This window comes from Ptychodera flava, chromosome 15 (genome assembly GCF_041260155.1).
Source record: "Ptychodera flava strain L36383 chromosome 15, AS_Pfla_20210202, whole genome shotgun sequence".
Lineage (NCBI taxonomy): Eukaryota > Metazoa > Hemichordata > Enteropneusta > Ptychoderidae > Ptychodera > Ptychodera flava.
The window spans coordinates 8,804,834-8,822,308 of NC_091942.1; the positions used below are offsets into that span (position 1 = coordinate 8,804,834).

At 38.4% G+C, this 17,475-nt stretch overlaps 2 protein-coding genes across 2 annotated transcripts in view; both read left to right on the forward strand.

The window, feature by feature from the left end:
* LOC139152237 (neurogenic locus notch homolog protein 1-like) overlaps positions 1-17,475 on the forward strand; it is a 191,826-nt gene that overhangs the window by 148,223 nt on the left and 26,128 nt on the right. The window lies entirely within an intron of this gene.
* LOC139151087 (uncharacterized) lies at positions 1,148-7,948 on the forward strand. The gene is made up of 5 exons (XM_070723625.1): positions 1,148-1,276; positions 1,922-2,035; positions 6,604-6,732; positions 7,122-7,244; positions 7,826-7,948. Exons 1-4 carry the CDS (start codon positions 1,175-1,177, stop codon positions 7,125-7,127), a joined length of 351 nt encoding a protein of 116 aa, XP_070579726.1. The 5' UTR covers positions 1,148-1,174; the 3' UTR covers positions 7,128-7,244; positions 7,826-7,948.

A 17,475-nucleotide genomic window follows, 5' to 3' on the forward strand; every position in this document is an offset into this window, starting at 1 on the left:
TGAACATTCATAGGTGTAGACATCACAGATTTGCGTCATTGACTCCCTACATTCCTGCATGAGAAGGTCAGGCACGGATCAATATCTGTAGGAGTGTATCATTGACCATTACAAACTCAATAATTGCTCCTGAGTAGCCGAGCAGCAATGAGCCATATCATACAAAGATCAAGCTTCCCGGCAGGCAAGAGCATCACATTAAACCCCATAATTATTTCTAAGCTTGAGTTGGAGTTGTGAACGAACATGTTTTAAATGTGAATGGGGAGGGAAAGACTAGTTCAAAAAACTCAATGCCCACAATGTTTGTTGTGATTCGTTCATCTACAGGCAAATAAAAGCATCATTTTTGCGCTGTAACTTTGCACTGAACTGGTTACCAGTGAATAGTTGTGGCCCAGTTTTGCAACTGTTAAATCAAAAAGTGTGTTACAAAACATATGACTGTCCATATTGGGATTATAGCTAACATATGTTTGTTCATGCTCTGTGAGCATCTCTTAGATAATGTTTTTCTCCTACCTATGGCCTTTGGGAAACAAATTTCTTCGAGTGACCATTTGCCCTTCAGGGGAAACAAACAGATACAAGTGTATGTATGTACTGTATCATTACATACAGACTTACAAATGACTGACAAGATTACTAATGAAAGTAACCCTATTGCAACAAATAGCATGGTAAATGGGGGAACATGAAATGATTGAACTCAATAATGTAGTAAGTGTGAACTGCTTCTTAATGCTGTAAGATCATAAACCATTGCTTATCTTTTAAGTATGGTTAGTATATGAGGACAGGCTACTAGGCTGAATAGTCAATTAAGTATTGCTATTACAATTGTGATTATGAATCTCATTAATGGAATTGTTCTGGCATTTCATCAAGGTCTAGCATCCTTGCTGCATTACATTACTTGAGCAATCGTTGCAAGGGGTACGGGTAATACTTGATATAGTTGTATTCTAGAAGTCTAATATAGTCCCCTTTTGTACACTTACAATATATGAGATGCACTTTTTACGGCCAGCCTTGGTTGGGTAGATTTCCACGTATTGTAAAGGATACGTTGAAATCGGTCGACTATAATTCTGAAAGGCAGAAACATTTAATAATACCATAATGAATTCTGTATTTTCAGGAATTGACCCATGTCAGCCAAATCAGTGCAGGAATGGAGCAGTGTGTCAGGCAGTTCAAACACCAACTGGTCCTAGCTGTAGTGACTTCACATGTGTCTGCCAAACTTGTTTTACCGGTTTCCTCTGCGACAGCTGTAAGTAAGTTTGGATGTTGAGGAAGCATGCTCAAAGAGACAGAGAACATTAAGTTATTTGTAAATTTATATAAACGTGATCACGTCTGTTTTGCCTGTATATCTAACATCTTCGATTGACTGTTTTGTAATTGGACACCACACGAACAAATTTATGTTATAAAGGTTTGCTTCCTATAATCAATCGTACAGTTTTAACAGAACCGTCATCAAGCAATATATTGATGGTTCGAAATGCTACATTTACATTACAAGCATGTTGGAGCGATTGACTTGCCTTTAGTGCACACCCAAGAATGAACATCCCCTCCCAACCCATTTCTAAGAAGCCCTTTATCAAGTACCCTGGTATGTCGGTGCTATGGTAAGGGTACATTATGAATCATACATGTCAGCTCTGCTGTGTGTGGTATATGTAAGGAAGGATGTTGTCACTCTTGAATGACAAAGTACTTGAATGTTCATTACAAAATTTTAAACAATAATTGATGTTCTTTTGTAGATCTTACAATATTATTTGTTATGATCATGAGCATCGACTTTGTTGATCATTTTGAATGTCAGCAACTGCGTATCCCTTTTTTTGATAAAATGTATACATGACTTACAGTTCTTTACTCCCTGTCTTGCTTTTCTTGTCGACAGCTGTGGATGTTTGTTCAAGTAATCCATGTCAGAATGGGGGTACTTGTAGAAACTTCTGTAACTCTTTCATCTGTGAGTGCCCAGAGTGTTACTCAGGACAGTTATATACTGCAGGTAAGTTCTGCCGGCAAGTAAACAATTGGCACAGTGCATTAGTATTTTTCACGTGTACTATAGAGGTCAAAAGACAATAAGCATTTGTTGTAATGTCCTAGTGTCAGATTGTCTTTACAAATTAACACCTAACCAAAGAAAATCACGAAACAATTTTCTCAGTGGTATTTCATATTACTTTCTTTGTCCACAGGGGTAATACAGCATGACCTTTAAACTTGTTTACATCGGAAGAACTGTGAACTTTTCCCCACAAGAGATTTGTACTAGGGGATACAAACAATTATTTAGGATGTATATATGAGGTAGTACTTGTATATGGTAATTTATTTTAATAAATGGTTTGATAATAATATCATATATTTAAAGAAATAATTTTGATCGTTGCAGTAGTGTCGCATTTTTATTGTCCGAATATGTGTTCCTTTGTGTTTAACAAAGTTTTCAGAAGTGTATCCTTCATGGCACCTAAAATGTGCAAGAAATTTAATATGGTGATTTTCCCTGGTGTTTTAAAATGGGAGAGCAATGATTGATGGCACTTGGCAAAGCTTTTGCAATGCAATAGTTCAGGAAGCGAGGACATGAAAAGACAATCACTTAATTTGAGACAGCTATAGAAATTTAAATGTAATAAAAAGAATCTGAATTTTGTATTAGTAACACAAAGCCAACCATCAGCAGCAGGCAACGCCTATGGACCGTTCTAACCCGCCCCCCACGCCAATGCTCCCAGTTCCTTTTTTTATTTTCAATCGAGTTTCAAAGAATAATGAGATTTTCACTTGGGAGCTTCCTAAAAAATCGGTTTTCCGGGTTTTCGCAGATAAAGGCATCCACCCTTATTTTAAAAGTTTTATTCGTCGAATTCCCATCACGCACGCCGACCGGGCCCCTCCCTTTTTTAGAGATTTGTCACAAGGCAACATCCGACATAAGAGTGGCTTGAACAAGGAGTAGGGGGCACCGAGTCATAGTAGTTTACAGGCACATTCGCCTGCGCCAGGCTTGCTAGGCACATCTGGCTTAAAGGGTTTACGCCCAATATCTTATTGATAAACAAGGTCGAAGGCCTTCAATGGTTCCGTTTTTTCTTTGCTCTCTCCATGTCATTTTCGTCTTTGAGGTCTGAGAGAGACACATCCTGTGGATCCACAGTTTCTCCATACAGGCGCCTAATTATATGGAAACAGAATATCTCAGAAATTGTGGGATGTATTTGGCGTCCAGCAGGACGATTCGCACGAGGGTATTTGTACTGATTTCTATGTTCGTTGAGTCCTGTTTCAGGAGTCCTACCTAAATGTGTTCAGTGTCACACCAAAGAGGTCGACACGAATATTCCCACTTATTTTTCTGATGGTAACTCCAAGCCGGAGTTTCTTCATTGCTTTGAGCGAAACTTCGAGCAGTTGATCAACTGGTTTTCTTTTCCCAGCTTGATGCAATCGATGAGAAGTGTTCCGTCAGTTGAAGGATGGATTCATCTACAATGTATTTGTTGCAACCCCATTACCATTTTCTCTGCATCATAGAACAGACCAACCATGCAATTAGCGTTGTAACTACAATATCAGGACAGATGTTGATAATGCGAGTCCCTTTCATAAGCGTGAGATCTGGCCTAGAATTTGGCTGCTAGTTGCGCTCGAAGATCCTGCAGCTTAAACATCTTATAAAATTAGTCATAAAACAAAATGTGAGGCACATCTGGTGCGAGATCTGGTGGCGCAGCCTTCACTAGGGTAGAAGGAGGTCAAGCACGTAGGTTGGGACATCGTACAGAACAAATATTTGGGCAGTGCTGCTGAAGCAAAAGGCAAAAGGGGTTGAGTTAACAGCTGCCTGCCTGGTTCCAACAATACCAGTGACATTGGACAGGTCCGTCAAAGCAGTCTGATGCCTATGCTCCTAGACAGCAGCTGGCAAGTTAGCGAATGATTTCAAATGGGCCATTTAAAGAAAGGACGCTGCTTCCTAGCAACTACAACATCGATACCCTAACCGAGGGCATCAGTCTGCCAGACAAGAACTTCTTCCCAAAAATAAGACCAACAGCCAGAGTCTACCTAGAACTTGTAAAAGAGTGGAAGATCAACTTTAGCATCAACAAGTGCTTTGCAGCCCTGTTTGGTTCCAAAAGACGATTGTGGACAAAAGAAGAGAGACCCACTTGAGGGCGGATTTCATAAATGTCAAGGAGTACGTGATCCTCAGCTGCGATGCGTTCGATTGGGCTAACAAATCTGCAGCGAGGCCGACCACCATTGCCGGGCTGTGGGCACCTGCACCTCTCTAAAAGACTATCTGCAAATCCTGCCCAGGTCACCAAAGAAATGGTCTACGGCATTAGCAACCCCTCAGATGGCCCTCAAGAAGGATAGCAATGTCAGCAGTATCAGGCCATCGAGTATCAGGCCATCGATTACAGATCAGGGGAGCAAGCTCATCGACTTCAATGATTTGTCTTTCACTTTTTCTCTGGATATAAGGCAAAACTCGACGTGCAGACCTCTTGTCACTCGCTTCTGGGTTTTTTTCATTTTTTGTGTACTGGAAATTATTACTGTGGACCATCTCTACGCTAAAACTTGTATAACAATGTCGCTTGTGTATGATTTTAGTGTTTCTGATGCTAGTATTGGACTCGTTATTTAATTCTGCTGATGCGACCACTGGAAACCGATACAATACCCTCATGGCGACCACGTCATATCCTTAAACCATTAAGCTTTAGAAACTGTGACCTTCCTGCACCACCTGTCGATATTGACTGGTCACAGTACACCAACAGAAAGTCAAAGAGGGAAAGCAAAAAAAGAGGTTCGAGGTAGGTATTAGGAAAAGGATGAAAGAACGTGGAAATAGACTCTCTCTCCCTGCTACTACATTGTCGAATGTTCGCTCGTTATCCAACAACATGAACGAATTTGCTACCCTGACCAAGTATGACGAAGACACGCAACGAGGAATTAGATGAAATCTAGACAATTTCTATAAAGGTGAACTCCTCAATCTGGAAATAGAAGCCAATAGACTGACCCCTGAGGACGTTGATAGGTTGCGAGGTTACCTGACCGAGCTCAGAGAGGACGCCAGCAGCATTGCAGAGAAGATACAGGCAATCGAGGACAGGATTTCCGAAAAGAATCACCTCAACGCCGTATATGTAGTTTACAAAGACGAGCTAACCCTTACAAACACAAATTTCTGTATGCCGAGAGAAACAAAATACGAAGCCCCAACCCAGATGGTGAATACCCTGAGCTGACACTTGAGCTCCAAGCCCAACTAGCGGAAATTGACAACTGCATCTGGTGTTTCATGGCAAGTGCCGCAGAATTCATGAAAGAACAGCTCCAACAATGCCACTGAAATAACTTCTCAACGATCCACAGCTGGAGCTAAAAAGCGAGCTCCTATACGTCACCATTCTCCGTTTTCTGCTAGAATACCAGAAGGCTGACTTTTTTAAGAGAGTGGTCTTAACATATGTGTTCCGAAAGCCAGAAGACAATGTAGAACAACATTATCTGAACAAATATCGGGTATCGAAGCTGATGCACGACACAAAAACAGATACATGTTTAAAGTGCAAGAAGATTTAGATGTAAAATTAAAGAACCGTGGTGCATGTCTCAGTCTTTACAGAAACCACAAAGCTGGCTAATTATGTTGAAAGAACAGCCACTCGGTGCTTACCGATGTAATAACAAGTTGATGGGCAGAATCGTTGTGGGCCTCAACAACGAGAAGCAGTATGCCAAAATGTGTTTTGGCTATAATGAAGGCCTCAACGCCAAAGTGGACAAAAGCGAGGCCTGCAAGATGGAAGGGCCTCCCACCAAGATACACAGACTTGTGAGTGAAGAGACCCTGCCAGGGAAGCCCCTCGTTCCCACTGCTGCGGCCTGCCCCTACACTCGCAGGCCAGGAGCTGAACATGAATAAAAAATGACAGGAGTGTTGGCCAGTGCGGTGACTCTGGGAGGCTGTGTTACTATTTGCCCTAAGATGTCCCCGTCATTATAGGGCAATAGGCAAAGACCAAAGACAGCTATTCACATGCTTGGTGGACAAACTGGGAGAGTACGGAAAATCATATATCTTAGCATGCCGCTCGAGTACAGAAAACACGTGGCCAGGGGGCTTTACTTTTGACTTTCTCAAAAGTTCAACAGCAGCAAGTCAATTATGATGTATTTACACTTATGTAAGATCATATGCATATTCATATTCATATACACACAAACTCTAGTTTTTTAATCACAAATAAGTGATTTACATGAGTGGGCACTCAGTGTCAAAATCTGCAATTATTTCTGGTTATTGTCATTATTAAGAGATAAGATTTTAATGTAATGTGCATCTCACAGCAACTGAAAAGAAATGAGTTTGATACGGGATGCACTATAATACAAAGCTAGGATATTTAATTTTCAGCACTTATGTTACTTGAAATTATATAGATTTGACATGTTTCAAGGCGGTGTTCCACTTTTCTTCCAGTTGCGTTTAGCTCCTCATCGCTTATTCAGAATGAAAAATGAATCCTTCTTTCTTAACAGCGATTGACCAATGTTCACCGAACCCATGTGCTAATGGTGGCACATGCATACCAAGGCAGATTTCCGGAAATTGTAATGAATATATGTGCCTGTGTCCTGAGTGTTTTTCAGGTCCAAACTGCATACAAGGTACAGATATAAGATCATGAAGTCAACCTTTCACTTGAGACACCTTTCATTATGTGAAGGGTTTTATCAGACAAAGTTTATAGCATTCTTTAAACAAATTTGAAAACCACACAATATGTGAGAAAGGGCAACTTTATTTTATACAATTAATATAAATTTGTATCTGTTTGTGTACAGTAATCTTCACATAATAGTGGTTCACATTCAAATACAAATAAAATCGGTCTTGCCTGGAAAACCATAAGGCCTAGTAACAGTAAAAACCGAAGCACAAGAATATCCTTCCAGACAATAGCCATAACATTTGAAAAATGAAACTGCTGTTTTAAATATTGCTACAAATTAAGATATCAGTACATTTATTCAATGAGTTTTATGTTTCATTTCAGCGATAAATCCATGCGTGAACAGCCCATGTCGGAATGGCGGGTTATGCCTACCAGTTCAAAACTCGTGTACAGACTATAATTGCTCTTGCGGACCCTGCTGGACTGGCAATGTTTGCCAAACATGTATGTGTCGACATATGAAATGAAGTATTTCATCACAGGCCTGTACATTAGTTTTTACACTTGCACAGCTCGTTTCGGCTAATATATTTAAACATTTACTCTCACTTCTACTTGGTGGTGAGTAGGATGTGTGTTAATTAGACATAGCTTTTCTAGTTTCCAGGAGTGAGCAGAAATACAAGTAATATCTAAAAAGGAGATGCATAGAGGCATTCGCTTACTATTACAAATTTTTCTGACAATCAACAATGTGAGTTTTTTTCATAATTTCGTGCCTCTTTTACATTCACTAATAAGTGAAATATATTTGACACACTAACTATTATGTGCATGTCTTGTACAGAGTGGGAATTACGATCATGTTTGCTTTTTTCAGAAACGTTCATTTTCCAATATCTGTCGATCAATGCCAACCTAAACTAAACAGTAACGAGGAGACCTGTATTCAAAGTGGTAGTGACTGTACAGCATTCCAGTGTATTTACCAAATTTGCTTCACGGAACAGTAATGTCTGAGTCATAAGATTTTATTAAATGTTATCTTCCTGCATATATAAAAATGAATCCTTCTTTCTTAACAGCGATTGACCCGTGTTCACCGAACCCATGTGCTAATGGTGGCACATGCATACCAAGGCAGATTCCGGGAAATTGTAATGAATATACGTGCGTGTGTCCTGAGTGTTTTTCAGGTCCAAACTGCATACAAGGTATAGAAATAAGATCATGAAATCCACTTTCAATCTAGACACCTTTCATTATGTGAAGGTTTTTATCAGAAAAAGTTTATAGCATTATTGAAACAAAATTTGTAAATCAAACAATAAGTGAGAAAGAGCGGCTTAATTTAGTATAATTGTATCCGTTTATGTACAAACATCGCCACATAACAATGGTTCACATTTAAATACAAATAAAAGCGGTCTTGCTTGGATAAATCATCAGACCTAGAAAGAGTAAAAAATCTTAGTACAAGAATATCCTTGCAGACACTCATGGCATTTTTTATAAAATGAAACTGCTGTTTTGAATATTGCTACAAATTAAGATATCAATACATTTATACAATGAGTTTCATGTTTCATTTCAGCGATAAATCCATGCGTGAACAGCCCATGTCGGAATGGCGGGTTATGCCTTCTAGTAACAAACTCGTGTACACACTATAGTTGCTCTTGCGGACCCTGCTGGACTGGCAATGTTTGCCAAACATGTATGTGTCGACATATGAAATGAAGTATTTCATCACAGGCCTGTACATTAGTTTTTACACTTGCACAGCTCATTTTGGCTAGTGTAATTAGACATTTACTATCACTTCTACTGGGTGATGTGTTGGATGTTTGTTCATTCGACATAGCTTTTTTATTTTCCCAGGAAAGAGCAGCCGGGCAAATAATATCTAATTCATTTATTTCGTGCCTCTAAATCACTTATCAGTAAAAAGATTTTAACACACCAACAATTATGTGCATGTTTTGTACATGCTGAGAGTGTCAGTCATGTTTGCTTGTTTCAAAATAATTTATCTCCCAAAAGCTACCAATCAATCAATGCCAACATAACCCATACAGTGACCAGAGGACCTGTATTCAAAGAAGTAGTGACTGTACAACATTCCAGTGTATTTACCAAATTTGCTTTACGGGACAGCAATGTCTTAGTCATAAGTGGTTCTAACATGTTATCTATCCCAACATTTGAAAAATGAATCCTTCTCTCTTAACAGCGATTGACCCGTGTTCACCGAACAACCCATGTGCTAATGGTGGCACATGCATATCAAGACAGATTCCGGGAAATTGCAATGACTATACTTGCATGTGCCCTGAGTGTTTTTCAGGTCCAAACTGCATACAAGGTATAGAAATAGGATCAATAAATCAACCTTTTACCTTAGACACCTTTCATTATGCGATGGCTTTTATCAGACAAAGTTTATAGCATTCTTGAAACAAAATTTGAAAATCACACAATAAGTGAGAAAGAGCGGCGTTGTTTTGTTCATAATTAAATTTTGTATCTGTTTGTGTACAGTAAGGCTGCGCTCAAAAAAATGGTGGGGGGGCTGGAGGAATCGCGATTGAAATCTTTTTTTTTCAGATCCCCACCTCAATACACTCAGAAATTTTCAAGTCCCCCTCAATACCCTCAAAAATTTTCAAGTCCCCCCAAATTACCATATAACCGCATATTTATAGAGAATGCACGCAGAGTAAAAATAAACATGTAGTGTGTCGTTCTGCATGCAGATGTTCAACACTACCTCTTATCAGCAGGTTGTAGAGCCATATACCTAGGGCAAGTTCTTAAATTGATTCATTTTTATATGCATAAGTGGACTTTTTGGATTTCTTAGTCTAAGCCGACTTGACTTTATCCAACTCTGGCCAGGTCAATGGCACCAGCTGAAAAGCACGCAAAATGACAGTCATGAGAGAGTATGAAAATTGTGTATTCCTGGCTACGTTTTACCAAATTGTGAAAAATGAGCACAGTGACCTACCGAAAAAAAACGTATTTTTTAAATGTACAAGACATATACAACTTAGATGCCACTTACAAATATTTTACACAATCGACAATACTAGAAGATTAAAATATTCCATGAAATTAATGTTTTAATCTCAGAAATTTTGGGAGTAATAATGGCTAATTTGATAAAAAATAAACGATTCCATTTAGTCACACATTTTGCATTTAAATTAGAGTCTTTACTATCCAAAGTTTTACTTTTGTGTTATTGGTACAATGAGATGTCGAAAATTTCATTCACTGCATGAACCTTGAAATGAATGGTTTTATATATTGAATTATGTCATTTTAGAAAAAATAGCGTCAATGACACTGTAGCTCCCATCCTGGACTAGTTAGTGTTTGTTCTCTGGTCAGATATTGAACATGTGTGAAAGGGATAAACTGCATGAAGTGAAAATACTTCAATGTAATGTACTGGAGACAGTGAAATATGTTTAATGTATTATTCAGAATATAAAATGGAAAAAATACAGAATTAGAAATATCGAATACTGTGATACAACCATTAACTCAACAAGTCATTGACAATGACATGGTCCCCACTTGTAATAGGAGTATCATCTTGATGGGACAGGGAAATATGGTCATTAAGAAGTATCACTGGAGTGTATATGTTGAGATTTATGGGCAAATAGTCTATGTCGTTGTTCCCAATTTGAAACACATGAGGCATGTCTAAGTTATGGTTCTAAATAGGGAAAAAAGATCAGACCTCTAGCAGTATTGGCCAGCCAAGAAATACATATGCGCATAATAAATGAGGTACAAGATGTGACATCTTAAAGTCTAATATCCTATAAAAATTGGAGGGTATAGAACTTGTGGTTACTGAAATATGCATATATATGTATAATCAAGGTCAAAGGTCATTGAGGTCACATGACATTTTGAAAAAAAAAATTATATCGTTAATTAATCCCTATATGCCAAAAAATCAGACCTCTGGCTCTATTCGCTTGCCCAGAATTAGATGTGTGCAAAATGAATGAGATAAAGCGTGTGTTGCCATAAGGTCTCCCATCCTACTAAATACAAAGGACATAGCACTTGTGGTTACTTATTTATTGACATAAACATATATTTTAGGTAAAAGGTCATCGAGGTCACATGACATTTGGTCAAAAAATTTCTCTCCTATAGTTATCCCTGTATACCAAAAATCAGACATCCAGCTCTATTGGCTTGCTCAGAATGAGATATGTGCATAATTAATGTCGTACAGTATGTGGTTTCATAAGGTGTCCAATCATACCAAATATGAAGGGTGTAGCACTTGTGGTTACTGAGTTATGGACAAATGTATATTGGAGGTCAAAGGTCACCGAGGTCACGTGACATTTTCAAAAAAATTGTATTGCTAAGTTATCCCTATATACCAAAAATCAGACCTCTAGCTCTATTGGCTCGCTCAAAATTAGATATGTGCATAACTAATGAGGTACAACATGTGGCGTCATAAGGTGTCCCATCATACCATATATGAAGGGTGTAGCACTTGTGGTTACTGAGTTATGGACAAATATGTATATTTGAGGTCAAAGGTCACCGAGGTCACGTGACATTTTGTCAAAAAAATTGTATTGCTAAGTTATCCCTATATACCAAAAATCAGACCTCTTGCTCTATTTGCACGCTTAAAATTAGATATGCGCATAATTAATGAGCTACAATATGTGGCGTCATAAGGTGTCCCATCATACCATACATGAAGGTGTAGCACTTGTGGTTACTGAGTAATGGACAAATATGTATATTGAGATCAAAGGTCACCGAGGTCACGTGACATTTTGTAAAAAAAATTTTATTGCTAAGTTATCCCTATATACCAAAAATCAGACCTCTAGCTCTATTGGCTCGTTCAAAATTAGATATGTGCATAATTAATGAGCTACAATATGTGGCATCATAAGGTGTCCATCATACCATACATGAAGGTGTAGCACTTGTGGTTACTGAGTTATGGACAAATATGTATATTTGAGGTCAAAGGTCACCGAGGTCATGTGACATTTTGTCAAAAAAATTGTATTGCTAAGCTATCCCTATATACAAAAATCAGACCTCTAGCTCTATTGGCTCGCTCACTCGAGTACGTTAAGGCGAGGCTCGAGAAATTTCTTATGAATATGCAAATGTCCACTAATAAATATTCATGTTTCAACGAGCGCAGGTGCTCAGCATGATTCAATCGGATCGTGTATGTTTGCGAGTACTCGCGAGTGTAGCCTTCGAGGCTTCAACTTACGTGGGCAAAAGACCCAAGCGGGAAATTTGGAACGGCTATTTATGTCAGCCAACTTCACTGTTTCTTTCATTGGCATATCAAGAGCCAACGAAGACATACATATTGAATGAACGCAGTTTGACGAAGGATATTGTGGCTATGCCATCATTGTTGCCGCCTGGGGTTGCCGCCATCAGCACATTTTGATCCCTGTGCCTGCCTCTTGTTTTCGCCATCATTCATTAAGGACAGACAGGGGTGTTTTGCATCAACTGGTTGTCACTACTCACGACATGTACAAAAAATCGTCAGAAACAAAAGCGAGGTTGAGTAGTTTATCGATCTCCAGAACTGCTCTCGCACCGACGCGATCGCTGAATACGTGCTGAAATGGACGCGACTGCCTCGTTACTAGGATACAGTCAGCTGTCTCTACCCATAAAGCATTGTATGTGGTCCCTGGATGGGCTTCCCCAGGGGCCTGCATAGGGATTCTCCGGGCCGGCTAGAGTCCCAAATTTACGACAAGAAAATGCCAAAATCCAGCCGCTAAACTTGTTATTTTTTAAAATCGCTGATTTGAATATTATATTGACATGTTTGTCATATCATGCTGGCAATTCTTTATCCAAGAAAGCAAGTGCTGGCACAGTTTGACCCCAATTACGCTTGTACTGGAGGTCGTCGTCAAGGGTCAGCTGATATTTGTGGCGATTCATTTATACGGTAGAGAAATTTCTTACAGTATAGGTCGCGCTAGTGATGGAAAGTGGGGTCAACGTGGACAGTGTGGCTATTTACAGGATCTGGGAGAGTCTACCAGCTGGATTCTGTGCTCCAACAGACAATACCATTTTCAAACCAAAAATACCGTTATTCAGTGAAATTAATAATTATTTCGGAGATTTATCAACATAATACTATTTTGTGGAGTCGTTTTTTATAAAATACATATACAAAGTTTGACTAATGTGGAAGGATGTGCCGATTTAGCCAGTAAAACCGAAACGCACTCGTCAATAGAGGGCGCCCTTGCGGGAGCCGTGCCTTAACATACTCGAGCAAAATAAGATATGTGCACAATTAATGAGCTACAATATGTGGCGTCATAAGGTGTCCCATCATAGCATACATGAAGGGTGTAGCACTTTTGGTTACTGAGTTATGAACAAATATGTATATTTGAGGTCAAAGGTCACCGAGATCACGTGACATTTTGTCAAAAAAATTGTATTGCTAGGTTATCCCTATATACCAAAAAGCAGACATCTCGCTCTATTGGCTCGCTCAAAATTAGATATGCGCATAATTAATGAACTACAATAAGAGGCGTCATAAGGTGTCCCATCATACCATATATGAAGGGTGGTAGCACTTGTGGTTACTGAGTTATGGACAAATATGTATATTGGAGGTCAAAGGTCATTGAGGTCACATGAAATTTTGTCAAAATATCCGAGATATCTGCATGAACGGATGGACTAACGGATGGACGAACAGACGGACATGACCCAATCTATAAGCCCACTGGACTTCATCCATGGGGACTAAAAATTGTGTCACTGCATCCTTTTTGCAATATGATACGATATAAACTATTTTATGGCCTTATACATGGGAGTCTATGGACGTGTAAAGTAAAAATATACAAATTTCACCACGATTTGCCAAAATTTGGGAAAGGTCACTCCTATGCACTTCCAAACCAAGTTTTAAATCAATGGGACTTGTGGTTTCAGAAAAAGATTTTTGACCAAAAATGGGAGAAAATTAAAAAAAATTCATGAAAAATATTAAGTCCAAGTTACTGACCCAAGATGTGCACAATCATTTCAGGTCAGCCCAAAGTACTTACATGCTAATTTTTCATGTAATCTGCTCAGTGGTTATTGAGTTTTTTCAATTTTGACTGTTTTTACATTTTTTCACTTAATTTACATATTTTTGCCAATGACAACTTCATTTGAACAAAATCTTATCTACAGCCCATCATCCATGTACACACCAAATATCAAGATGAAATGTGCATTGGTTTTGGAGTTTTTGATGTTGACGGACAGACATACAGACATACAGACAAACAGACACACAGATATGCAGACATACATACATACAAACAGTTCCCTAGCCTATAAGAATTGCTTCCATTGCCATATATACATATGGCTATGGGAGCTAAAAAATGACTTTACATCGTACATTTGCATAAGATCAAGTACGATGACCTCATCTTTTTTCTCTAATATTTGATTGTTCTCATATGCCAGAATTCAAAAATCCATGGTAACTGTTAGTCCCCTAGTCTTCTATGTGTTGCTCTCTGGCTGGATCTTGTGTTCAAGTAGATGAATTTTTCACTGTCAATTGAGTGCCTATGACCGAAACTTTTCTTAAACTACATCAGAGACAGAGCTACATGTATCACTATCACTGCCAGTATGTAGTATCAGGGCAGTAGTTGTACTAACTTTTTATTTTGACAATATTTTTGTTCAGTTTATGCAATTGCGTTCTTGTTCTACTGCCTACAGCATGTTGAGCTGTACAGTATTCAGCTGCCAACACAGCCACGTGTACCGTGCATTTGTATCATTTAATTATCACCAATATTTAGACAAATGGGCTTTGTTGACAAACTGAATATTGTGTTTTTCAGCATGCTGTAGAAAGACACCAAGAAACTGTGTTTGATTACAAGGCCAACTTGTTTTGCGAAAATGTAATGGCATTATAATCATACAATTTTTAGATTTTTCGAGATTAAAGACATAAAATGCGACAAAACGGTTCTAGATATTGTTTAATTATTACTAACATTGGAACCATTGAACGAGATCAAAATGTTGGTAGTCAAAATATTTTCAGGTCCCCCCTATAGGCAGAGTAAAACTTCCAAGTCCCCCGTCGACTACCCCTAAAGTTTTCGGATCCCCCCTGAATTCCTCCAGCCCCTCCCCTCACCATGTTTTTGAACACGGCCTAATCGTCACATAACAATGGTTCACATTTAAATACAAATAAAAGCGGCTTTGCTTTGAAAAGTCATTATTAAAAACTTAAGCACAAGATAATACTTCCAGACAATAACCCTAACGTTTCAAATGTAATTTTTATTTAAAAAATTGCTGCAAATTAAGACATCAGAACATTTATACAAAGTTTTTAATGTTTCATTTCAGCGATAAATCCATGCATGAACAGCCCATGTCGGAATGGCGGGTTATGCCTACCAGTTCAAAACTCGTGTACAGACTATAATTGCTCTTGCGGACCCTGCTGGACTGGCAATTTTTGCCAAACATGTATGTGTCAACCTATGAAATGGGGTATTTCATCACAGGCCTGTACATTAGTTTTTAGACTTGCACAACTCATTTCGGCTAGCATAATTAGACACTTACTGTCACTTCTACTGGGTGATGTGTTGGATGTGTTATTTGGACATATGTTTTTATTTTTCGAAAGAAAGAGAAGAAAGACAAATAATATCTAAAAAGGGGATGCATGGTTCACTTACTGTTACAGTTTTTTTTCTGAAAATCAACAATGTGTTTATTAGTTTCGTGCCTCTTTAACAAAGAATGAAATCACTAATAAGTGAAGAATATTTGACGCACTAACTATTATGCGTATGTCTTGTACAGGGTGAGAATGTTTGCCTGTTTCAAAAACATTCGCCTCCCCATAGCTATCAATCAATGCCAACCTTACCCATGCAGTAACCAGGGGACATGTATTCAAAGCGGTATTGCCTGTATAACATTCCAGAGTGTATGCCAAATTTGCTTAACGGGACAGCAATCTCCTAGTCATAAGTGGTAATTACATGTTATCTACCTGCATATATGAAAAATGAATCCTTCTCTCTTAACAGCGATTGACCAATGTTCACCGAACCCATGTGCTAATGGTGGCACATGCATACCAAGGCAGATTCCGGGAAAGTGCAATGAATATACGTGCGTGTGTTCTGAGTGTTTTTCAGGTCCCAACTGCATACAAGGTATAGAAATAGGATCAAGTAGTGCACTTTTCTCTCTAGATACCTTGCATTATGTGAAGGCTTTTATCAGACACGGTTTATAGCATTCTTTAAACAAAATTTTGAAAATCACACTGTAAGTGAGAAAGTCCGGCTTTATTGTACAGAAGTGTATCTCTTTATGTACAACAATCGTCACATAACAATGGTTCACATACAAACTCAAACGAAAGCCGTCTTGCTTGGAAAAATAAATCATCAGGCCTTGTTTAAGTAAAAAACCTCAGTACAAGAATATCCTTACAGACAATAACAATAACGATTCAAAAGTGAAATTTTTGTTTTAAAAATTGATACAAATTTAGACATCAGGATATTTATACAAGGTGTTTTGTTTCATTTCAGCGATAAATCCATGCGTGAACAGCCCATGTCGGAATCGCGGGTTATGCCTACCAGTTCAAAACTCGTGTACAGACTATCATTGCTCTTGCGGACCCTGCTGGACTGGCGATGTTTGCCAAACACGTATGTGTCGACATATGAAATGAAGTATTTCATCACAGGGCCTGTACATTAGTTTCTAGACTTGCACAGCTCATTTCGGCTAATATAATTAGACACTCACTGTCAATTCTACTCTGCGATGAGTTAGATGTTTGTTAATTGAACAGAGGTTTTGATTTTACAAGGAAAGAGAAGAAAGACAAATATTTTACCAGGAAATGGCAAAAAGACAAATAATATCTAAAATGGAGATGCAAGAGGCATTCTCTTAGTGTTACAATTTTATCTAAAAATCAACGTGTTCATTAATGTCATGCCTGTTTAACAAGGAATGAAATCACTTATGAGTGAAGATACTTTACTCACCAACTATTATGTGCATGTCTTGTACAGACTGAGAGTGTTAGTCACGTTTGTTTGTTTCAAAAACTTTTCCCTCCCAATAGCTGTCAATCAATGCCAACCTAACCCACGCAGTAACCAGGGGACCTGTATTCAAAACGGTGGTGACTGTGCGACATTCCAGTGTATATGCCAATTTTCATTCATGGGACAACAATGTCCCCGCCATTAGTGGTTATTAAATGTTATCTCGCCTGCATAAATGAAGTGTGTTGAAAAATCCCGATCTCACGCACTGGTCGCTTCAGTGTGGAGGAGTAAAATGAAGATGAGAATACTCCCTGGGTAAGGTTCGAGTAAATCTGATGTCGAAACAGAAAAAAATATTTGTAGATGTCTACTCTTTCATGTATAAATTCTATAAGATATTAAAAAACTCTAATATTACACAAAGTTTAGTAATTTACGATGACTTTTGCTCTTTAATACTAGCCATAGCACAGTAAACCTGAATAAAATGTTTTCCAATATTCTTCATTTACTCAATTTGATTCGCAATTTCAGGAAAGCCCCACAATTTATTTAATGTGCATGAGTGATTGTTTATTAGCAACAACATTCTATTCAGGTTTAGTGTG

Excerpts from the sequence above, each read along its gene's own strand:
- LOC139151087 (XM_070723625.1), top strand. The coding sequence starts at position 1,175 with ATGGAGCAGTGTGTCAGGCAGTTCAAACACCAACTGGTCCTAGCTGTA. Across the intron at positions 1,277-1,921 it reads CGGTTTCCTCTGCGACAGCT|CTGTGGATGTTTGTTCAAGT; the intron begins GTAAGTAAGTTT and ends TCTTGTCGACAG. Across the intron at positions 2,036-6,603 it reads AGGACAGTTATATACTGCAG|CGATTGACCAATGTTCACCG; the intron begins GTAAGTTCTGCC and ends CTTTCTTAACAG.